Genomic DNA, 24,014 nt, shown 5'->3' on the forward strand with positions numbered 1-24,014 from the left:
AATCCCTACGTGCATCCAGTGGGAAATAAATAGGAGAACTTCATGAAAAGAATGAGATAAACATTTACTGCTGGTGGCAGTTACTGCAGTTCTGTCTCTCCCCTTCCTAAGGAAACAGTTCCCTTGCACTAAGTCACGAGCAACGAACAAGTCAAAGCCTCCCCTTGATGTTTGTTGGGTGTCAGACCGGGATCTTCTCATGGGTCTTCAGTGTCTGGTTTGCCCAGAGAAACCTCACGAGGAATCATCAGGGTTAATCATGGGAAGCTGAGGACCCTCCTGCCGAAGTTCTCCCTGGGGGCTGGTTTCTAATAGGCATAAGGTGTGAGGAGGACACTGATACTCCAAGTCCTTACAACACGGAAGGGCCAATTGCCCTAAATAGGACTTTTCTTGGGAACCTTTTCCAAAACCTCTGCAAAACAAGCCTGACAGAAAGACTTCCTTGTTCTAAAGTCATTTCACATGATCAGTTTAAAGTCACAGACCCAAAGGACTTGAAGATTTAAAATGCAAAGAGACTATGCAACCACAAACGTTCAGATCAGACACCGTCCTTTCTGCCTCCTGATGTGGGGCTGTGTTGCAGATTCATCTGAGGGTCTCTGAGCAGGTAGGAGCCCAGCTCTCACCCAGCACATGCACTGTTTTGGAAAAGGTGAGCCTGGGTGCTGTTCATGGGACCATTTGTGCCTTTACAAGCAAAAGACCGGCAGCACCAGCAACTGCCAGCTCCTCTAAACTTCCCCTATAAGGAGCATCCAAGATTGAAGTCAGCCTGGGAGACAAAAATATGGTGCCATATATGTATGCTGAGATGCTTTTTAAACAGGTTGGGCCATTCCAGGGACTTCAGTAAAATTTAGGTCCTAATTCCTCCCCTATCTGGATGACAACAGATTTGAGATTCCACCTGGCAGGACAGCCTCACACATGCAGATACGTCCAAATTTCAGTAGCCAAGATAACCCTGTCAGTGAAAATTTAGGGATCCAGTGAGCTTTGTAGCCCTTATAACTCACCCTCAGACTTGAGTATCTGTGTTACACCTCTGTCCCATTTTAGACCTCAGACTAACCTCTGAACCTGAACAAATGCCCTCCAGGAAAGCACTGAGGGAACAAGCTGTCATTCCCATATGCCACAAGTCTTCTTGGAGACCAATAAAAGCCCAAGAATCCCAACAGTCTGCTTGACATGTTAGCCATGAGACTTTTGTTGGCCCGGGGCAAACTAAGAGGACTAGGACTGACTACAGCTCAATAACTGACCTATCTCTGTTAGAGGGAGGAAGACCTAACAACAGATGTACGACTGCAGCGAGCAGAAACTCAAAAGCACTTACGGCAGTCAAAACCTCCCATGCAAGCCCCAGCAGCCTCCTGGAGATGCTGAGCTCGGACAAGCAGCAGGAGCCCAGAGGCACAGATATATTTCTGTAACACAAGAGCAAGGGATGAAAACCTCTGATTTAAGAGAAACAGAAAACAACCCAGGACCCAGGCACTGGACAAAGGCAGTTAAGCCTTTAAGCTACCGCAGAGGACCGATGTAAATGGATCTACGCTCCCAGCCAGTTTTAAGTTAAAGGGCATTTGTAGGCTGCGTGTGCAACTGCTTAATCCTGCACGGTGACTCCAAAAAAAGCAAAAACACCATCAGAAAAGGTGTCAGCAGGCAGGGAAGAAAGCAGAGAGCCACAGGAGAACAGGTTGCCAAGCTACCCTTTGAGCCATGATGCCAGCAAACCAATGCTAGTAAAAAAACAGTCTCGTATAGCCACTACAGATTGCAAGATCAGGGACATCCCCATGCTACTGCTGCTGTAGAGAAACAGAGAGAGAGAGAAACACATGAGGTGATACACAAGTGCCTGAACACCTTCCCTCTATAGTAGTCCATGAAATATAAAGCAGATGCAAACTGGAAGGACCCATTCATCTGCTCTCCACACTTTAATTTAGCTCATACACAATCCAGCATTAGAGAAAGCTTTGAACAGTATCAACACAAAGTTGCAAAAATACTGTAATAGTCAGCTAAAATAATGCTAGAACCATATTTTTGAAGAAAAACCTCAACTGTGGTTAGTTATGCCAAGCATATTATTTCCTTAAAAATAAGAGTGAAGTCCAAGCACAATATGGCTACTGGAAAGAATTTGTCATGTAAGAGCCACTGCAGACATTAATTCCTCAGCCACAAGCAAACCCATCCCGAAATCAATTAGTAAAGCAATTTCTAGAGTTCAAACCATCCATAAAAAATAGGGTATAAACAGCTTTATGAAGTCCCTAGCTAATCAAAAGATATGAGTAACTATAGCCAGTACTAATAATTCTTGAAAACAGCCAAGACAAATAAGTGTCTCCTGGAAGGGAGCAGTAGACAACAAAAGCACTAACTGAAGTTATCAGTGGTAGCCCCAACAGCCTGCTGTCTATCAAGCTCTACAGAAAATATTCATTAAGAAAAGAAAATGTACAGGTTTCAATGGGACTAATAATTTTTAGCCAGTTCCGAGAGATCTAACATAAAACAAATATACCCATAAAAGAAAAGAAAAGCCTAAAAACAAAAGCCTCTTCTACAGCTAGAGCGGTCACTCCACCCAGCTCACCTCCACAGAAAATGAAATAAATATTCCTGTACAAATCAATGCCTGGCCTAGCAGCTGCATATATAAAAACAACCTCCTGAAAACTTGCCTTCAAAATCTGAGCAGCGGTAGCAAATGGGAGCAGACTAAACGAAACTAAGGAATTAGTTTTTTTTTTTTTAGCAGGATACCTCCCCAGTGAACAGAGACCATCTAGTCTCTTATCCGAGGAGTCCAAGGTAAAAACACTATGTGCACTATGTGGTTCTAAGAAAAATGCTTACTTTATTGCTCCAAATGTCATTTTTCTTACTCTTCTATTGGCTCCTCATCCCCTAAAAAAAAATCCAAACCAACTTTGCTCTTTGAGAGGACATTCCCAGCTCTTCTCACACAGACGTAGGTGCTTCTGTCGATAAGACTGGTCACAGAACCTCTTACAGAACAAGGAGAGGCAAGTGCTTTAGATGTCCAGGCCTGGGTATCGATGACTCCAGAATGACTTACCTGTTAATTACTCTTCATGAACAATTAGCAAAGGTGTGGTGAGGGCACGTAGAGGGGAAGGATGTGCCTTCTGAGTGGACATTAGTCGTAGCAGAGGTCAGACCCATGCTGCCATCCACACTGGAGCATCCCAGTTGCTGGAGCATGATGTTTACCACCTGATTCCTCCATCTAAGTAACTTTTTTGCGACCCAACAACCCTCTCAGGTACTACTGGGATCCAAAGCAGACAGAAACAACAGTACAGAGGGAGACCACTATAGGAGATGGTGACGCTTCTCAGACCAGGGAGGGCACCCAAAAGCTGTAGGGCTGGAAAACCTCCTGCTACGCTTTTAAACAGCGATGGGGAGAAGTGGCTGCAGGGCTGTAAGGGGAGCGAGAGCCAGGCAAAGCGCAATGGGTTAAAGTCTGCTGCCGCTGAGCTGGTTTCTGTGTTGGTCTCCGCTCTTAAGCTGCCAGAGCGGCTCTGCAGCAGAGCCTGGGCCCGTCCCTGACGGCTCTGTTCAACCTTGCTGAGAGCTTAAAGTAAGTATTGTCTTTTTTTCAGCCCCGCTGCAACGTCAACGCCTTTTCTTCCCATACCTGCAACCACAGATGGGTGCAAACGGGAGTGTGAAGCTGTCAGACAGGGAGGGCGAATGCCCCCCTCCCAGCCCCTGGGCAGCGGGTGCGTGGGGCCAGGCAGCAGCCTGGCAGCCACCAGCAAATATCGGGAAGGGCTTTATGCTCCTGAGGGGCACCTCAGCAACATGGGGCCTCACCACAAGCTGAAAAACCCCAATCTTGACAACGTGTCCAAATAAGATAAGTACCTAAAATTCCCAGCTGTTGGGAAGTTGCTGTGTGCTTTGCCCACGGCAGATATCTCCAGTCTGTAACGGCAGACATACTCCCCCACACTGCAGGCTGACTCGTTTTTTGGAGATCGCCTTTGCCAGGGTTACAGAACTATCCCCACTCCGAGGTGAGACCTGTTTGCCAAACACTGTCCCGTCGCTCCCCCTTCAACAGAAGGGTCAGTTTTGATTTGGAAGATGGAAGGAGTCCAAACAGGAAACACACTCTTGATTGCAGCTGATCTTACAGCTCCCAGGGGGTCTTTTAGAAACTCCTGCAGCTGTCGCCACAGCTGGAATTCACACATCCCACTGGCGGGATGAGAAGACCGGGGATAGCTCTCTGGGAAGCAAAGGTTTCTTCCACCACATTTTCCCTGGGAATGAGTTTGGGCACCTCCGCTTACAGCTCAGCGGCTCCCGAGTGCGCTCAATTACCTCGGTGCATTTAGTAGCTTACGCCGTTGTGGAGCTGCATCCCCACATCCTCCTCCAGGGACAGCCCTTTGCATAGCAAGTTGAGGCAGACCCAAAGTCACGCTCCCAAAACGTGCAGCTTCACCCAGCACGGCAGGGATGAAGCACCAAGTACATGCGGAACTCTTCCAAAAACATGCAGCTACCTCTCCCCCCGAAAACGCACAGGGGTGCAGGCTGCGCAGCGCATCTCAGCGGCTGCAAATCCAATTGTGTTGTGCCTTGAATTGCAAAAGGCAAAGACAGAGAGACAGAGACGTCCTTGACTTGTGCAGCTAGGACAATCTGGAGTCTTTTTTTCCCCCTTCACCCCAGGGCACCCCAGCCTGTACCTGACCCCACTTCAGTGCACTTCCCTCGTTTCAACGGAGCGCCGACAGCTCTGTTGCGCTGTCATCCACAGATCTCCGCTCTGCGAAACCGCTCAGCCAGAAACCAGGTAGCGACTTCCTGGCTGTGGAGAAAACCAGAAAGGCAAAGACGATGTCAAACTATCAGCCAGCGATGGTTTCTTACTGCAGCTGAGTGAGTTTATTCCACTTGTGTAAATAAAACCCTGCTTAGGGCATTTTCTGTCCCCAGAAACGGAGTTATCCAGCAGATACGACTTTCTTTTTCTTTTGTCTAATACAAAATGTGCCTCTGCCCCACTCCTACCCCAGAAGGTTCCCAGAGAGCCGTTTCGCACCCTGGAAGCTGCAGGAGCTGGGAAGATGAGCCGTGGGGCAGGCCAGGCTGGACAGAAAGGACAGCGGCTCTCCTCAGCAGGCGGCCGGGGAGGGAGCTGGTGCGTGTGCATTAGGGGAACCGTTTATTTCGGGAGCGTACATCAGCAGCAGTATCCAGAGCCTTACACCACCTCAGACTACAGGGAGTTTTGGCTGTGCCAGGGCCAGGGAACTGCTGTTTATGAGCCCTCCAAAAACTGGCATCTGAGTATTTTCTCTGATTGTATGTGCTGGACACGTACCACGAGAGGGAGCCGGACACCCGGACACCAGGACAGCTTTCCTCTCCGGCCACCCTGACAGCCACTAGCTAGAGGAATGGCAAATAGTAGTTTTCTCTAGAGAATTTTTACAGGCCAAAGTGGAGGGACAGAAGCTGCCCACACCAGCTTGGCTTTTGGTCCACTCTGTATAAACCCAAAACTACTTCCCTCAGCAAACAAGTGCAAGATTGTGACAGACCCCTTGGTGCTCTGTGCTGAAACAGACTTTTCCACTCTGCATTTGCTCATAAAAACAAGATGATGAAAAGCAGCGTGGCCACAGATGCCAACAGGCGCAGACTTGCAGATGTTGCTCCTCCAGGCACCGTGCCTCCAGGATGGCTCAGCCCCTACCCGGCCAGAGGAGCTGCCTCCTCAGCCAGCACATGGGCTGAGCATCACTCTCCCCCGTACACCATGTGGTTATCTCCCCCTCCTGCCATACCTCCACTTCCACTGCTGCCTCTCCACACCTCTCCAGGGAAACCACAGGCTGGGAAAAAACCTGCAAGTGAAATGGTGGATTCAGTCATAGTCAGCCTCACAGCAGGAAGCCAGACCAGGTGACAGAGGTCCCCTATCCTACAGTCCTAAGTCACTGGAGCAGTTTTGGAGCATCATTTGGTTTTGACACTGCCTCCCATGACATCCTCATAGCCAAGTTAATGAATTATGGGCTAGATAAGTGGACAGTGAGGTGGACTGAAAACTGGCTGAATGGAAGGGCCCAGAGGGTTGTAATCAGTGGCAAGAAGTCCAGCCAGTCACTAGTGGTGTAACCCAGAGGTGATCTATACTGGGGCCAAAACTGTTTAACACATTAATTAATAACCTCGGTCATGGGTAGAGTGCACCCTCAGCAAATTTGGGGAAGATACAAAACTGGGTGGAGTGGTTGATATGCCAGAGTGTCATGCTGCCATCCACAGGGTCCTCAACAGGCTGGAAAAATGAACTGACAAGAACCTCATGAAGTTCAAGAAGGAGAAGTGCAAAGTCCAGTGCCTGGGGAGGAACAATTCCATGCACCAGGAAATGCTGGGGGCCACCTAGCTGGAAAACAGCTTGGCAGAAAAAGCCCTGGGAGCTCCATACATGGATTGATGTCATTTTAAAGCACCTGTTGGAGTCCAAGAGCTGATGCAGCTCCCTGTGCAGACCTAATCCCTGCAGTGCAACCTGAGCCAAGGAGCACAGCCAAAACCAGCAGTATAATGTCAATCTGCTACCAAGTGGTTTTCTATGCACCTCTTGAAGGCCACTGAGCCTTGAGAGGGGCATGGAGATAGAGCATGTGAAGCTGGATTAGGGCCATAAGATACTTTCCTGGAAGAGTTGATGAGTTCAAGCACTGTACCCAGCTAACGCAGCTAGACAGCTCCTGTTTGGCAAGCTAAGACAGTCAGCGATGATTCAGGCATTTCTCTGGGACAGCTCAGGTACAAAGTCTGGTTGGGATCAAACCACCAACCCCGCTTCTGACTGTGTCAACCACTGGGCTCGGTCCAAGGGGCATTCTCGAAGCCACTTTCCCACAGAGCAGGCAGAAGAAACACATCAACCAGCTTCACCAGCACAGAGCTGATGAGTTAAAATGGATTCAGCTCTCCTAAATGATATGGGACTTAGGTGCCAGACACCAACCTCAGCTGCCTTGTCCTCAGCATCAAGTGATCTTCACACATGCTTAAAATCAAAAGGCAACTCACTAGTCACCTGTAAGTGTTACCTGCATGCTCAGTTTGCACATCATTACGTGGTTACCCAGAGCTCACCCAGAGTTGGTGGCCCACTCCCAGGCAGATGGTACCTGAAGGCTACGTAACAGGCACATGGCACATCTTGTTCCTTTTGACAAACAATGGCCTCTGCTTTCAGTCTGCCCACCTTGAATTCCAAACCCCCAAAAGACAGGAGCAGATACCTACGCTCTGGAGTGTTCAGGACTGAAAGGCATCAAAGCTGGTGAAGGGCCTGGAGCACAAGTCTGATGAGAAGCAGCTGAGGGAACTGGGGTTGTTTAGTCTGGAGAAGAGGAGGCTGAGGGGAGACCTTCTCGCTCTCTACAACTACCTGAAAGGGGGTTGTGGTGAGGTGGGTGTTGGTCTCTTCGCCCCAGTAACTAGCGACAGAATGAGAGGAAGTGGCCTCAAGTTGCACCAGGGGAGGTTTAGATTGGATATTAGGAAAAAGTTCTTCACCGAAAGGGTTGTCAAGCACTGGAACAACCTACCCAGGGAGGTGGTGGAGTCACCATCACTGGAGGTGTTCAAAAAACATGTAGACGTGGCACTTCAGGACATGGTTTAGTGGGCATGGGGGTGTTGGGTTGATTGTTGGACTTGATGATCTTAGAGGTCTTTTCCAACCTCAATGATTCTGTGATTCTGTGTTAGCAGTGGGCACCTAACTTGGCATGGATAGGATTACACCTGGGAGGTTTTTGACCGTTCCCACCCTTCTGCACCAATCCTACAGAGAACCTCAGTCCTCAGGCAACCAGGAGTGCTTTGGCTGGCTAAGGCACTATGGTGGACCGATATGCGGTTTCTGTCTTAAACATTTCGTGGTTCCGAGGGACCCACACCTTTCTAGGTACAACAGCTCGAACATGTCTTGGTACGGAGTAAACCCCAAAGAAGAACGAGATACCAGTTCCTGCAGAGCAGAGATAACGGTGCCAGCGCAGTGACCGGTTCCTGCAAAGCAGAGATACGGTGCAGGCACAGCGAGAAGAGACACCAAAGCCTGGAGATGTGCCATTGCCTGTTGCATATGCATGAAGTTTCTTGGGATCAGACGGAGATTGTGGGACTCGGACTGTATAAAAATGACACCACCAGAAGCAAAAAGGGAGACCCCCACCACCAAGGAACATCAAGAGGACCAACAGGATGCCGCTGGATCCACAGGTGGTGATCTCTTCTTTGCTGCCTCTCTTCCTCGTTCTCCCTCTCCGCCTCCCCTCTGTCCCCCCTGCCCCCTCTTTTTGTCGAACTGTAAAAGACATGTTGCAGGGGACTTGTTTGTTTAGTTGAATTGTTTAGTTAGAGTAGTTGCCGTTGAGTCATTTATGTAACCTCATGCCTTGCATTTGGTATTATTAAATTGCTAAATTGGTTGGCTGCTGTCGTTTCACCTTAATTCAGTCCGGTGGGATCACGAACTTGCTCGTTGGTCCCACGGGGAAGGAGGTCATCCTGAACGACTCCTTTCAGGCCACAACGGGCACACAGCCACAGTGTGTTCCTGCACCTGACTCCAGCACCCAATCTGGGATCTGGCCCAGACCTTTTTGGAAGGTAATTGTTGGAAATTTAGGGATTCCCTAAGGCAATCGCTGCAGTAGCGAAACCCTCCCCGTGGCCGGCTGCACCTACGATCGGTGAACCCATCACATGGCAGTGGAGAACATCACTGCCTCTAGTTCACAGAGCTGCTGCCAGGGACCTCGCTCCCTCGTAGGCACCGGCAGACTGTGATCCCGTTACTTATTAGCCAGCTCTTTGATAAGCTGAACAAAGCATCGCTCCAAGGCATCCATCACAGACCTGCAAGCCGGGTGGCTTTTTCGTGAATCCCCTCCAACGTGTCAACAGCCTCATCACGGTGTCAGAATGGGACAGGGCGGTCCCGATTCTGGTTCCACGGAGGGAGAAGGTGGCTGCTGAGCCTACGGAGGCACCGCATCGCTCACGGATGGAGGCAGCGCGGCCCAACGGCGCATCCTGCCTCGCCCCCGGTGCGGCATCTCCTTCACAGAGAGCAGAAAAGATGCTGTTTTCAACGAGGCCGAGCCTGGTGCCTCCTCGATGAGAAGAAGCCCCGCTCGTGCAGCAATACTAAGCTGACAACTGTTACCAGGAACATTACTCTTAGGGGGAAAAAGAAAAAAAAAATCCAGCCTCCTGTTAAAACCATCTCCATCAAAAGAGAGGCACCCTGGGAATGAACACAGTGAGAACGACATGGCTCCAGCTCAGGCAGAGGCTGAGGCTGTTTCCACAGGGCAGGGCTGGAGGAAGCAATGCCATAAAGCCAGGTGGGTTCTGGTTCAACAGCAAACTATTCGCTCCAGCACTCAGCTGAAGTTGCAGGGCTGCTCCTCTAAGCCATCGCTCTGAAAGAACCCTAAAGTGAATTAAACTGTGGCTTAAATTAGCCTAACAGGTTCCTTAAGTTCCCAAGTGCTTTTTCTCTGCCCTTTCTCCTATAATTCACTCTCTCGGGACTTCCCTCTCCAGCCTCTTCTCTGCCTTTCACAGAGATTTCACAGACTTATAAACCTCTCAAATATGCCACACTTCTGATATTCCAGATTCCTCCAGCGAGCCAGGGAGGCCAGGTTAAAAAAAAGAAGTAAGAAAAATACCCCTCGAATTTCTCAAATAACTGATAAAAAGCAATTAAACAACAGAAGGTCACCAGGTCCTTTGCTCCGAAAAACTACCCAGAAACAGGAAAAGTCGACAAGCTGCTGAACGTGACATGGTCCCAGCCCAGCGTTTTGAGAGGGAAGGATGCTGAGCTGTCTTGGATAAGGAGAATAACACTGGAGAGGGTGAGCTCAGGTACACCGAGAGTCCTTTCTGAAGCCTGGAGTCCTTTTAAGTGGTGGAGGATGAGAAAGGACAGAGTTAAGAGAGACTTAACAAAAAAAAAAAAAAAAAAAAAAAAACAAAAAGAAAAAAAAAATCAGGGAAGAGAACATTTGGAGAGGCTGTTGGCAAGGGACCAAGGACAGAGCAAGAGGAAAGGTGGAGAACTCAAGAGGGAACCTTCTTGACTTTAGCTTGGAGCTCACCAAGTGGGAGGAGAAACAAACTAATTAGTAATATCAGGACAGGAGCCACGCTAGCCTATATAAGCTGGTGGGGCACTTTCTTTTTCCCATTCTCTTAGCCTTGTTTTCCTTCTGTCCTAGCCAGCAAAGCAACAGCTACCCCTGAACTCATCGAAGAGGTAAGAGCACTTTCTTTATTCCTTTTCATGCACAGCAATAAACACACACCCTGTCAATGACTTACCCGGATCTTTCTTCTCCCCCAAAACACCTAACAAACAGCATCTGAACAGTCCTGAGTGAGAGCAGCGAAGGCTCGAGAGGAACACAGAGGTTGGGGAATGTCACAAGAATTTCAATTATTGAGAATTTTGTAGCAGGGTGAGGATTTATTACTGCTGCTTAGCCCAGTTGGTTGAACCTTGAGAAAAAAGAAGAAAAAAAAAAAACAGTGCCACAGCTGGAACCCTTTAACATCTCCTTTTACTCTCTTTCTATTCTGCAAAATGAAAAATGCCCAAATAGTAATAATATGCAGTTAATGTGATAGTATCTCTGGATCTCTCTGTCCCCGAGAGACAGGTCTCTGAAAATTGAATTGCAAATGGGCTTAATGAATATTTGAACCTGAGGGATGAGCTTTCTTTTGAACTAATGCTTTGAAATGTGTCGTCTATGGGAAAACCTGAACTTTTTTTTTTCAGTGCGGGTCAAGTGCATTATAATCTCTCTGTTTTGGGGAGCGTGCTTGTGCATGCGTGTGTTCCTACACATAACACAACACTATACTTATCCAGCTTTACTAAACCCCCGGTTAACATTACACGGGCTATGCTGGAATCAGAGCTGCTGAGAATCTGGCCCTTTCCTCCTATTGTACTGGGATGCAGGAATTCCTCTAAAAACAGGCTGCACGCAGAGCTGGCTGCCTGCGCACTTCGCAGCAACAATTCAGAGAATGCAAGACACAATGACTGCAATTGTGCAGTAGCAGTTCCTTGGACAAACAAATACCACAGGGTAATTTAAATCCTCTCGATTTACAGGGTAATTTGAATTTTGTCGGGCAGAGAGGAAAATTCCAGAAAGAAAAGAAAGTACTAGATAACTCAATGCTGCATTTTCAGAGATAAAAGCCCAACACCTGGCCAGACAGGCACCAGCTAGGAAATTACTGTTACCTGTGAGGAGCAAGACAATCAGCCAAGTAAGAGCCGCTGCTCCTCGCCCAGCTGCCAGCACAGTACCACCCTCGTGTAACACACCACGAACGTGTGACTGGGCTGGTCTCCGTTTCAGCACGCGAATAAAAAAGTATTTGGGGGCCAGATGCCGCGGGAGCGCGGCAGCGGTACGGAGCCCGCTTGGCTGCGGCGTCAGCAGGGCGCTGCCGAGAGGCCGCGGGGACGGCGCGACGTGGACGAGGTGGAAGGGAAATTGATTGAGGGAGACACGAAGTTGCATAACATCAGTGCTTGGCTGCAGGACATTTATTAACTCTGAAAAGTTGATTTAAAAAAACACAATAGATTAGCTTCTTGGCCCTGCGATGATTTCACTTTCATGCAAGAGAAACACCTCTTTTTTTTTTTTTTTCTCTGTTCTCACGGGTTCCATTTCATAGCTGATACAAAAGTATTTGGATACTTTTAGCTGCAAAACTTTCCCTCTTGCTTACATGAGCATCCTTAGCGAGGATGGCAGAGAGATATTATCCCACAGCACAAAGATATCCAGGCAAGGGGAGGCAGCAAACGTCTGGAACGACTGTGGAAAAGCAGCAGTGCCCGCAGTCCAGCTCTCACTCTCCACGGTACGCCATGGGAAAAGGGTTTTAAATGGCTCCTCCGCACGTGCACCACGGAGATGAAAACCCCATTCAGACTCGCTCTGCCTGGGTCCTGCTGCCGCTCCTGTACCACAGCGGTTACACGCCGGCATGGGCAGCCCGCGCTGCATTTCCACCAGACGCTTGTCTGGAGCCCCTCTCCGAGGGTGCACGAGATCAGGCGGTGCACTTCACACCGTGTGTCGGAGAGCGGGACTTACACGGTCTTTAGTTAAGCATCTGAGATCAAAAAACAGTCTCCCTGACTAATAGAATAGGAATAAAGGTATAAAAGGAATAAAATAATAAGGTATTAAAAGAATCTAAAGAATCCTGCCCCCCTGCAGAAGCCAAGCAGTCTGTTCCAGCAGAATAGTCCTTTCACAATTATTTCCATTTCCTTCCTTCACACACTAAGAAAAAAAGCCCACTTTGACTGAAAACTGCATGTTAACATAACTTCAATAGCAGGTCTTCAAAAGACCTGCTGAAGACTGGCCTTCATGCAATCCCCATCCAAACATGCACACTTCAGATTGAATTAAAATTCAAGCGTCACTGTCTTAACATTCTCGGAGCGTCTCCATTATTCTGGGATGAGACACCGTTTGTCTTCTGTCCTTTCTTAAACAGCTGCTATCGCCTACTCCCTAAAACAAAGTAACGTGTTAGCAGATCATTAATCTGAGCGTATGTGGCAGCTACTGCTTCTTACAGTACCAAACATTGTTAAAGATGCCCAAAAAATTCTCCCCTGGTGCTGGTTTCCAAGCGTTCACTACTTCTTTACACTTTCTTTGGACGACTAAGTAGAAGTAGTGCGAGTCCTCCATGTTCCGTGTTTCTGGACAGATGGGCAAGCACCGCGGCTGTGGTGATAGCCGAACCACCGCACACAGGAGGCAGTCGTCACACAGCGCCTGGGATGTGATCTGGGGTGGCCATGAAGCCAACGGGGCTGGATCTGGGTCTTTAAGGTGTTGTGAAGAACCCACTCGAATCCAAGAGTGTTCTTAGCCCACCCATTACATAGCAGGCTGCTCTGCAGGTGGCGGGGTGTTTCGTAATGATTTCCTTCTCCTTTAGCATATATAAGCTGACAGGAAAGATGAAGGAAAGTCCATGTGATCCCTCTCTAGAGAGACACAGCACTTTAAATAAACAGGGACATAATGAACGTGAAGTTGACCAGCACCGTGGCCAGAAGGTACCCATGACCACCCTCCGATCACTGTGATTTTGAATACTCTGGAAGAACGGGTAGGCAGGGTATTGACGCAGCCTTTGTGGGGAGTGAAGTTCAAGCCAGGTTGGTGGAAGTGACTCACCTGGTCACCTGGTCTTTTTGCCGTGCCAAGTGCATCAAGCTGACTTCATTTCTGCCCACGAAAACCCAGAGCAAAGGAGTTCTCCAGGCTCAGACTTGCGCAGTGCAGTAGTGCCTGTGAAAGCTGCCGTGCCACCAGCACAGCCCATGCACCACCAAATAGCCTCAACAGCAGATAAAAGGCTTCACACCTCGCAGTGACTTACAGCACATAGTAACCGTCTATCCCAGGGTAAAAGCCACCTTGCGTAAGAAAGAAAGGAAATTCCCCTCGGGTACTCGCCACGGGAGCATTCCTCCCCCGTTCATTCTGGTCCCGATTCGGCAAAGCACTGAATTCACATCGCTTCCCTGGGAAGTTAAGTATGCGCTTAAGTGCCTTCCCATGGCGAAGCAACTCAAAGTTTTGATGAATTAGGGCTTCCAGCTTGACCCGTTTTCTTCTCCACCATGTGAGTGGGCCAGAAAGTGACCCTGACACCTCACATGCACATTACATCCCACACTGCAGAACACCCTCAGGCTTGTGGGACGCAAAGAGCATCCTCACTCGGCGTGCAGGGAGACGTATCAGGCATGCTAGCACCGGGCACACAACATCGCTCCGCAAATGCAAATGCAACAGCCCTTGACTTTATGCATTAGCAACAGAGAAAGCCTAAGTTACATAGAGAGGAAGATTCTTTAAATTGAAAACATAAATGCACTTTCACCAAATGAAGAGCATTTATCTCGGCTGGAAATTTTGATTTAACTGAAAGTGCATCCAATTCACTTATTCCATTATTTCAGAATAAAATATGAGAAAAGCGAAGGTTAATGAATCAAGGTAATGAATTATAACTGAGCCAGGAAAAAGCCTTCCAGTGCCGAGACGCCATCCCTAGCAACACTCTCATCCTTTTCTTCCTCCTCTAGTTAAGCTCCTTGCCTTTGTGTCCTACACAAAATCAAATTCAATACTCTTCTACGTACTGGCCCAGTCTTCAGCCTTTTTCATATGGAACCTATCACTGCATTAGCAGGGCTCTTCCAGAAGGCAGAACACATCTATCTGTTATTGGTGCAAATATTTACTACTTCCCGAAATGTCACCATCAGCCCTCCAATAACATACACTAAGAAACTGGCTGCTTAACCACATGTCTGGCCCTGCAACTGTAATGCCCAGGGGTGAGGCTGCTTTAGCTTAAGCACTCTGCACTCGTATTTCTGAAAAGAATGAATGCTCTTCCTCAGCTGCCAAGAGGGCTTTTACTGAAGTTTCAAGTGAGTCAAGGAGTAACTCAAATACTTACATCCTTGTACCCTCTTATTTAGACTGTTAACTCCCAACCTAAATTCTTTACTTCTTGCCCAAGCTTCTACTCACCAGTGAGACCTGAAGCAGCTCTGGTTCTGCATTCACTCAATACCGTACCTTGTCTTGTGTTTTCTTTGTCATGACAGTTATCAAGAATTAGTCCTACTCTTCAGAAAAATGAATACACTCCAGGGAAAGGTTTGGTGGTTTTTAATTTGCTGACTTTATATTGAGAATTGACCCTTAGGTAAATAACAAATTGGCTATAGGACGTTGTTTTTAAAATCCAGTGTTTACAGTTAAATGTGAGTCTCTGGTCCACATGCCTGAATGAAGCTGTCTAGAGCTGTATGAGGTGCCAAAGGGTATTCCAGCAGCTCCTAATCCAAAGGGCATGTCTCCCATAGGGGACCCCACCTCTGCGTGGATGCCCTAAACACCTCTGCTTGGCATATAGTGCTCCCCCACCGTATTGAGGTCTTAATATAGTGCCTGCTAAATTTAATAGAAGTCCTTTCATTAGTCCCTGAGTGTTTCTTACCACAGGTTCTAACAAGTGGTCACAAATCTTGTTTTATGCTGAAGAACAATGGCCAGTGCAGACCACCTAACACCTTACTGTGCAGCTGGCAGAGAGAAGGCAGCAACATGTCTAAGGCAGAATGGAAAGCAGCCACTCTGAATTTGGCTTTTAATCTCTTACGTCAGTGCTGGGTAATTCTAAAGATGGGGCAGCTAAAAGTACAATTCAATAGAGGAAAAAAAAATGTATAAATGCATGTGAGTAATGGAGTAAGGCACCATGAACAACCCTCAAGCTAAGCCCATGCTCATGAGAAAGGTTGAACTGATCCCAATATGTGACAGTATAGAGACCCATTAACCTAACTCTAGGTACCTATTATTGATGGTAGATGGATAAATTCAAACTGGAAATATGCATTAAGCAGCAGAGGAAACTCAGTCATTGAAGCAGTTTCCTAGATGTGGTGGAATCTCTATCAAGTTGAATCTTGAGGTAAAAGCTTCAACTTCTGTGAAGCCGGTGTCCTTTAATGCCATCTTGCTCTTCTTGAAGTTACCCCTTAAATCAAGAGCTGCTTGAGTTCTAGAAAACATGGTATAGCTGAGCAGGGTGTTAAAATCGGGTAAAATACTATGAACAAGGCTCAGTCATGCCTTGTGGTGTTCAAATCTATGACTGCATGGAAGTCTGGAAGGACAGTGCAGGGTCCCAAGAGCACACGAAGACAGAATGCGTTCATGGACATATGACAATCAGGTGTCCAGAGTAAGGATTTTCCTCTTTCTGGCTCCAAAATAACATGTACTGAGCAATAATATGTATGTGGCAGAGAGAATAAACAGGTATCAGTAAGAGGCATTGTAATGAACTGCCTTTTTTCTTTCCCGTTGAATTTTACCAAAGGGTCAGAATATCAACATGGAAAACAGTGTTGACGTCAAGATAGAAACCAAGGGGGAAAGAAAGCCAATAAAGCAGAATCCACTGAGCAAAGCTGGGAAGAGGGTCTGCAGAGCTGTTGGGTACATCACTGGAGACATGAAGGAATTTGGAGCCTGGCTAAAAGGTAAAGTCATGACTAATTAGGGGATTCCAAAGATCAATTACTTCAAAGGAGTAATAACTAACTTCTCAATAACTGGATTCAAGCAAGAGTAGTACAGAAACTACCTCTGCCCCGAATTATTTCCATTTTGTAGGAAAACATCAGCTTTGTGCACATACTGCTTAACTTCTGAGGATGACTGAGATGACATTTACCTCCCAACATGCCATGTACAAAGCAAATTTAGTCCCACAGAACATAGCCCGGGATGGTTATTCTGTGCTCTGCCATTCTTCATAACGCTGCCTGTCCTTTCAGCTGAGCAGTTTCTGTCAAGCCTAATGCCACCGTGAAGTTAAATTACACATAGGTAGGTGTGTTTGGTCCCCACAATAAATCAGCAATGGGATACACACACGATTTGCCATCTGAGGCACAGACATCATAAATTAGCTGGTTCATATGAATCCGGTCCAGGGTACTTTATAACAGGGGACCCTGACAACCACACTGTTCGTCTCGGCTTTCCAGCTGTAAGACTTCAGTATAGACCATAATAAATCTCAGTCAGGTTTTACAGTCTTGTTGATTCATTGCTTCAGTCATGCTGCCAAGTTGCACTGCCAAAACTCTTCCTGAGTTTCAAAAAAAAATCCCGAAACAGCATCATCTGTGGTTTTTTTTTTGGGGGGGGGGTGTTATTATTTAGTTTGATCTCTTCCAGATAAACCTCTTGTGATCCAGTTTATTGACTGGGTGCTGCGTGGCATATCCCAGGTGATGTTTGTCAACAATCCCCTCAGTGGGCTTATCGTAGTTGCTGGCTTCCTGGTGCAGAATCCATGGTGGACACTCACAGGCTGTTTAGGAACAGTTGTCTCAACTTTAACAGCACTTATGCTGGGTCAGGATGGGTAAGTCCACCCTTTTCCCTTCCAAAACCAGACTGTCACTTCAATGCTGACTTATACGTTAAACAGGCGACATGGCTGAAAAGCATGTATGCTCGCCTTCACTGGCTATACATCTGGTCTGGTAGGACCAGACAGGTCTTCCCACCAGCTGCATCTGGTTCAAAGGGACACTGGACATAACTGCAGAAGGGGTGGTTGCTGAGAGGACATGAGACTCAAGCATGTGAAACTGAAGGTTGATTGCGTGAGCCTCAGCAGGTCATCACCACACAGAGTCACAACTGCATGGGGACGGAGCGGGTGATGTGAGCAAAGCACCTGCAGGGGAGAAGATTTCAAGATGATTGTTTCTTTCACACAGATCGGCCATTGCAGCAGGCCTGTATGGCTATAACGGGGTCTTGGTGGGATTGCTTATGGCCATCTTCTCTGCTAAGGGAGACTATCACTGGTGGCTTCTGCTGCCGGTAGCACTGGTGTCCATGACGTGGTAAGTCAGACGGCTCCTCCGCTTCTTATTCCAGTCGCAGTGTCTCTATGCTGAGACTGAGCCTTTGTAATTTTACGCACTATACAGACTACAATGGGAAAGAAACAGAACTGGCACATATGTGCTACTAAATCTGAATCATTATTTGCACTTTTAAACTCAAATGTAATCCCAAAACAAATAAAACACCCACAAAGTCACAAATAAACCCAAGAGGGAAAAGGAAAATCGATGGCTGATCGTACGTAACTCAATGCCCAAAATGTTAGCCATATTGCTGTGATGCATGAATTCATTTTTGTCTCTAGAGGAACATTATTTTCCCCATTCCCCACCACCATCAACCACAAATGTTTCATCTATTTAAGCCACCATATAAAAATGTCATGAAAATTTACCTCTCCAGGCACTGAAGCTGTTCAGTGGTCCCAAGATGTGATGGTTGATGCTAATGAAAACAAACAACTAATAATACTTTACTCATATATATGACACCATAATCTGCCAGGTATTTGGACAGCAAAAATTTTGAAAGCTGGTCTTTGGTCCCCAAACGTCTAGTTGAAGATTGCTAAACCACACATACCGTTTATCTGCCTGGAGTTCACGGGGTGTTATACTCACTTTAATAAGCATACCTTTGATATCAGCCTTTACTTCTAATGACCCTGATCCATAAACTCGAACAAGGACACACAGCCACATTCACAGTTCACTCAGACCTGACTCGGGTGTCCTAAATTCAATCCACTTCAACTACTAAAAGAAAAATGTAAACACTGAGACCGAGCTGGGAAACAACTCCATTAAATCACTGGATCCTCCACACGAGTGGAGGATTTTGGTTCCTTCATGGTCACCAAATTCACCACACATAGCATAACACGACAGGAATCTGTATGTCGCTGACTGCCCTGGGAAGGGTAGGAAATTCACCAAGTGACCCTAGCATATCTCTGATTTTATCAGAAAGACTGAGGATATTAAACAGCTTTTTTTAAAAAACAGACTGAGTTTCCTGCAGTTGGCGCTTTTTGGGTTTGTTTGTGTTCTTTTCCTAGCTGACAAGCTCCTAGTAAAACCACTTTGTTCTTCTTTCAGCCCTGTTTTCACCAGTGCTTTAGGCTCAGTCTTCTGTAAGTGGGATCTGCCTGTTTTCACCTTGCCTTTCAACTTGGCCTTGACCCTCTATCTGGCTGCATCAGGACCCCATAACCTCTTCTTCCCTACAACTAGCATTCAGCCTGCAACAGCAACACCAAACATCACCTGGACGGATGCTGAAATGCCAATGGTAGGATGCCCTAAAGATAACAGCCTTCTCCATTTACAAAGAAACCCACTATAGAATCATATTATTTTCCTTTATGTTACTGCATTATGGCCCGGCAATACGAAATGGCATTTATAAGATAGCTATTATCCAAAATGTAAAGGTTTACTCTAGAAACTGACATTTTTGAGAGCCAGACAATAAGAATCTTTTTGGTATCTGGCATCTTTCATTTACAGTTGAATCTAAATTATAATCTGTAAAGAGCCTCTACAATCTAATTCCCCGTTACTGTGCATATACTGAGCAGCACCCCATAGATAAGGTTGTGCTGAGACTACCAGTTAACTCACAGGTTAATTTTAGTTTTCCACGTAGAGAGTGCTGTGTTTTTAAAATTGCATCTTTCCAAGTAGAAATGAGCAAGCAGATAGCACTACGGAGGAATAGTTACAAACTTGGATGCAGACACATGTTCACATATTTTTAGTTAATATTCAAGTGGGATCTTTCGAAAAAAAAAAATTTATGCTCCTGCATAGCATGGTAAACAGCCACGCCACGGTTATAGCTTTCCCCTAAGGCTCAGTTGACTATTTTGAGGGGTTCCCTGGGAGTGATTAAGAAAAGGAAGTTAATTGACACTAAATAGCAATCCATACGAGTGACATTTCTCAAAGAACATTTACCATGGTGCATAATTTTATGGGGACAATAAATGGATTGTTCCACATTGAGGAACACAACATTTTGAGGAAAAGTGTCTCAAAACCATCTTTAAGCTGTGACCAAGTTGGGCTCTGTCCCACCAACCCAGCAACTCTCATTCATATTCCTAGTGAATCCCAAGGGAGTTTCAGGTATATAAGCAGATCAGGCATATAGCCTTACCTGAGTAAAAAGTCTTATAATTTTGGCCAAGCCACTCTTGGCCATTTCACCCTTGGATCTGCCCACTCAGAGGCGAATGTCTTCTCAAAGGCATCATCTACCTGAGCACTTCCATTTCCTAAATTCACTGTCATGGTCCACAACAGCACACAAAAATGTCCAAGTCAGCCGCACGTGTAAAGATGATGAGCAAACCGTTTCACAAAAGACATTTACCTTTGATGTTGGAGCAAAAACCTGGCAGAGCAGCTCATGGCTCGGGAACAAGGCATGACTCATTTTCATTGAAGAGGAAACCCTGTGGAAATGCCCTGCTGTCTCCAGAGAAGTGTCCAAACTTCCAGAAAGAAAGACTGCATCCAACAAATGCCGAACATGAACCTGGCCAAGAAAATAGTTTTTTTAAAAAAATTGAAATTACAAAGCCAATAACAATTTGTCTTTTTTTGTTTGTTTGTTTTAAATTCCTGCAGCTCCTGCGATCTATTCCAGTTGGGGTGGGGCAGGTTTATGGCTGCGATAACCCCTGGACTGGGGGAATTTTCCTGGTTGCTTTATTTATCTCTTCTCCGCTCATTTGCCTGCATGCAGCAATTGGATCAGCGGTGGGGATGCTGGCAGGTAAGGACTTGACTTGTGTCACAGATTTATATAAAAGCATGCAGAATAAAAGAGGAACCATGAGTGGAGCACTTACAGTCACAAATGTTTCTTCCATTTGAGAATGACTGCTTGAAAAAAAAAATACATATACACTTCTGTTTTAAGAACTTTCTTTTGATTGACTTCCCCATTCTCTTACCTCATTTTATGACGGTGGAAATCTTCAGAAGAAAGAAGCATATTTTTGGCTGAAATGAATTTTTATAATGAAAGACTTAATTTCTGATGGGTTTAGGAGCAGCTTAATAAAAATCATAGCCATCAGTCTGAATGTGCAGGTCTCAGGGATGCTTTTAAGGTTCACACCTACACTCATTCACTCGTATATCTTCTGCTGAAATCGCGTGGCCAAAATCAGCTCAGCAGCACCAGGGAAATTTTGCCATGATTGCATTAGATTAAAGTGGCTTTAGTCTTAGACCATAGCAACACGACTACAAATAGGAGCTCCGTGTACGTATGCAGGCTAGAGCCCTTAAAAAGCTGGATTCATGCCATTTCTCAGCTGCTTTATATCTTTGGCCAAAGAATGACACATCTTTGACTTATTTTCCAGCACTGAGCTTAGCAACACCTTTTAGCAAGATCTACTCCGGCTTGTGGGGCTACAACAGCTCCCTCTCATGCATTGCAATCGGAGGCATGTTCTACGCTTTCACCTGGCAGACACATTTGCTGGCAATTGCCTGTGGTACGTACCCTATGGATTTTCCCTACTGCCACGTTTCCTTTTGAAGTGAGACAAGATGGATTTATACTAGAGGTGGGCTGAAGCCAGATGGCCACCTCTAGACAGGCAGATGGACTCAGGCGAGACTGACAAATGATGGAGCCGGATGTTGGGGCTGTTGCTCTAACATACCCTGACAAAATAAAAGGAGTGCTTTTGCTTTCAGCCAAGAATTGTGTTCAAAACGAGATGTGATCAGTGGACGCTGATTAACTAAGGTCTTTCTTTGACATTAGATGCTTAGTTTTGAGGCATTAACTGTGTTTGTTCAACACTGCTGGATGAATCATATTGGTTTTTCCAATCATAGATACCAGCTCAAATTCCTTCATTGGAGAAGGACATATCTAAACTTTGAGAAGACTGGAGCTCATGATCAGCCTGCATCTGCAGTTAGTACAGTTTCCCCAGTCTATTGAAATGGATACCAAAGGCATGAGCTAGGCAACACAGAATGATTGAGGAATTATTTATAAGGCAATTCCATATGAAATTTCAATATCACAGTGAGCTGGGAGTGAAACTATTGCTCATTCAGTGATCATATAAAAAAGTTTCAGCTTTGTATCTCATTGACCCACCTTCTAGCCCTAGAGGCAGGAGAGATGGGGGTAGAAGGGTTATTTTCCTATTTAACCCCATCCATCAAGTTATATACTTTCCACATCAGTGCATTTTTCAAAAGCCTGTTTCCATAGCCACATTTTTCATGACTCCAGGTTTTTGAGGGTTTTTTTGTTTTGCCCTTTCCATGAGCTCTGGGTTGGAGGGGACACAGTGCAAAGGAAAAAGCTTTAAAAGGGGGCTGTCCAGGCATGGTCATAAACATTGGCTGAGCTACCCGAGGCAGTGTGAGAGATGTTTGTCCTTGCTGTTCTCCTCCATGAGCAACTGAACTCACCAGGAACTACCTTTCTTTTTAACAGCGCTCTTCAGTGCCTACCTGGGAGCAACAGTGACTAACATGTTGTCTGTGGTAAGTAGTGTATCAGCTAAGGTCTTGTTTCCACAACAAATTTGAACGTTGTATATTTTCCTGGCTTGTAAGGCAAAACACCAAGACGTGGAGAAAAATTCAGTCAAAGGCAGAACTGATCTGGGAGAGGGGACACTATCTGCCCAGGGGTTTGGTGTGGTTCCCACTGAAACAGGCCACTTACAATCATCACCACTTTTCATCCTCAGAGCTTGCATGAACTTCCACAGCTGAGCCCTCAACACCTCCGAGATAATTATATGTCTATACTTTGTGCCTGAAGAGATGAGGCACATCTCCACACATGTAAAGCAACATCTACTTTGGTTTAATTGCTTTGCCCAAGTGCCAAAAGGCAGTCAGTACGACAGCCCAGGGTACAGTTGAATGCTTCTGGTATCCAGTCCTACCTCATCTCCATCCACTCCTGTCTCATCTCCATCCAAGATCACTGCAGATGCACAAAGAGAAGGAAGCCTTCTCACCAGAGCTGGTAGATGTTACGGGTTAATGCACAATGTCGAGATCTCATAAAGAAATTCTGCCTCCCTGGGCAGAGACTCCATCCAAAACCAAGTCAAGGCTTCCTTGAGAAAGCTTGTTCCAAGCGGTCTGGCTCCTAGTTTTGTTCAAGGGCTGGGGATCAAATGAAAAGATCAAAGAAAGGAACACAGTAAACAAGTAGTTTGTGTTTTTCTTTGCAGTTTGGGGTGCCGTCAGGAACCTGGTCTTTTTGCTTGTCCGCACTGACCTTTCTGTTAATAACCACAAACAACTCTGCCATCTACAAGCTGCCGCTCTCCAAAGTCACCTATCCAGAAGCCAACCGAGCTTATTACCTGAAGATGAAGAAACGTCAGAGGTCTTGCTGTGAGGTGTAAAAAACCAAGAAGAGAGATACGTCGCATATTTTAAGGCAAGAGTGCATTGTGTTTCCCAAAAGAACATGATTTGGGTGCTACAAAGTCAAAAGACCAAAAAAAACCCACTCCACCTTCTGAGTGGAGGGAGCTTCCACCACATTCATTTGTTCTATCCTGATTAGATAGGATTGTGCTGTGCCGGAAGGACCTTTCCCAAGACCAATCTGTAATGATTTAAAACCACATATGCCTGAAAAGACACTTGAATTTTAAGCAGTGTGGAAATGACTTAGAAATTTAAAAAAAATGAAAAATCTGTTTGTGAAATCCAAGTCACAGCAATCAGATGTTAAGCAACAAAGAGCAGAGCATCTCTCAGCATCTGAGAGGACTCATGATTAATGGCTAAAACCAGCTTACAACAGCAATAGGATACGTCTCAGAGAGCTTCATAGTAGCAGAGAAGTGGAACAGAGAGCACCCCTTGCTAAGTAGAAAAGAGGTGGTGAAGAATTCTGCCTGGAGGACCCCTCAAGCCCAGTGGAGAGAGATGTGCGTTAGCCATCGTCACACACAAGATGGAGACAGATAAATTGCAGGCAGCGTTGCTAACACTTGCAAGACTTGCGGTAAAAATCACAATAACGGCAGGGAGGGGGTGTCTATAAGCCCCAGCTTTTGGATGTTTTCGTTTGCTTTAGGCTCTAACATTTAATTAAAAAAGTGTTTCAGGCCTACCCAGTTGCAGAGAAAAGTCTGTAAACCCAAGGCTAAGAAAGCAAATGACAGTGAGAAGAATCTTTTTCTGTAAAAAAATGTAAGAAGTTTCATGATTTTATGTTAAATTCATTATTTTTCTCAATACTTGAACTTGGTCATTGGTTAGCAAAGGAGGGGACGACAGCAAAGTCATTGCTGTCTCTTTCCTATGCAATAAAATGTCTCAGTTCAGTTGGTGCACAAGTAGAACTAATTTGAGATGATCTTCT

General features: G+C 46.1%; 1 protein-coding gene across 1 annotated transcript in view; it reads left to right on the forward strand.

Moving 5' to 3' along the window:
- SLC14A2 (solute carrier family 14 (urea transporter), member 2) overlaps positions 1-23,099 on the forward strand; it is a 35,711-nt gene extending 12,612 nt beyond the window's left edge. Inside the window, exons 10-19 of the mRNA XM_010297332.1 lie at positions 10,338-10,375; positions 11,496-11,621; positions 16,084-16,246; positions 16,950-17,139; positions 17,501-17,629; positions 18,731-18,923; positions 20,267-20,414; positions 21,013-21,147; positions 22,113-22,162; positions 22,867-23,099. Coding sequence (XP_010295634.1) covers positions 10,338-10,375; positions 11,496-11,621; positions 16,084-16,246; positions 16,950-17,139; positions 17,501-17,629; positions 18,731-18,923; positions 20,267-20,414; positions 21,013-21,147; positions 22,113-22,162; positions 22,867-23,043 — 1,349 coding nt within the window. The 3' untranslated portion in view covers positions 23,044-23,099. The remainder of the gene's footprint in view (positions 1-10,337; positions 10,376-11,495; positions 11,622-16,083; positions 16,247-16,949; positions 17,140-17,500; positions 17,630-18,730; positions 18,924-20,266; positions 20,415-21,012; positions 21,148-22,112; positions 22,163-22,866) is intronic.
- The last annotated feature ends 915 nt before the right edge of the window (positions 23,100-24,014 follow it).

This window comes from Phaethon lepturus, unplaced genomic scaffold (genome assembly GCF_000687285.1).
Source record: "Phaethon lepturus isolate BGI_N335 unplaced genomic scaffold, ASM68728v1 scaffold28111, whole genome shotgun sequence".
Taxonomy (NCBI): Eukaryota; Metazoa; Chordata; class Aves; order Phaethontiformes; family Phaethontidae; genus Phaethon; species Phaethon lepturus.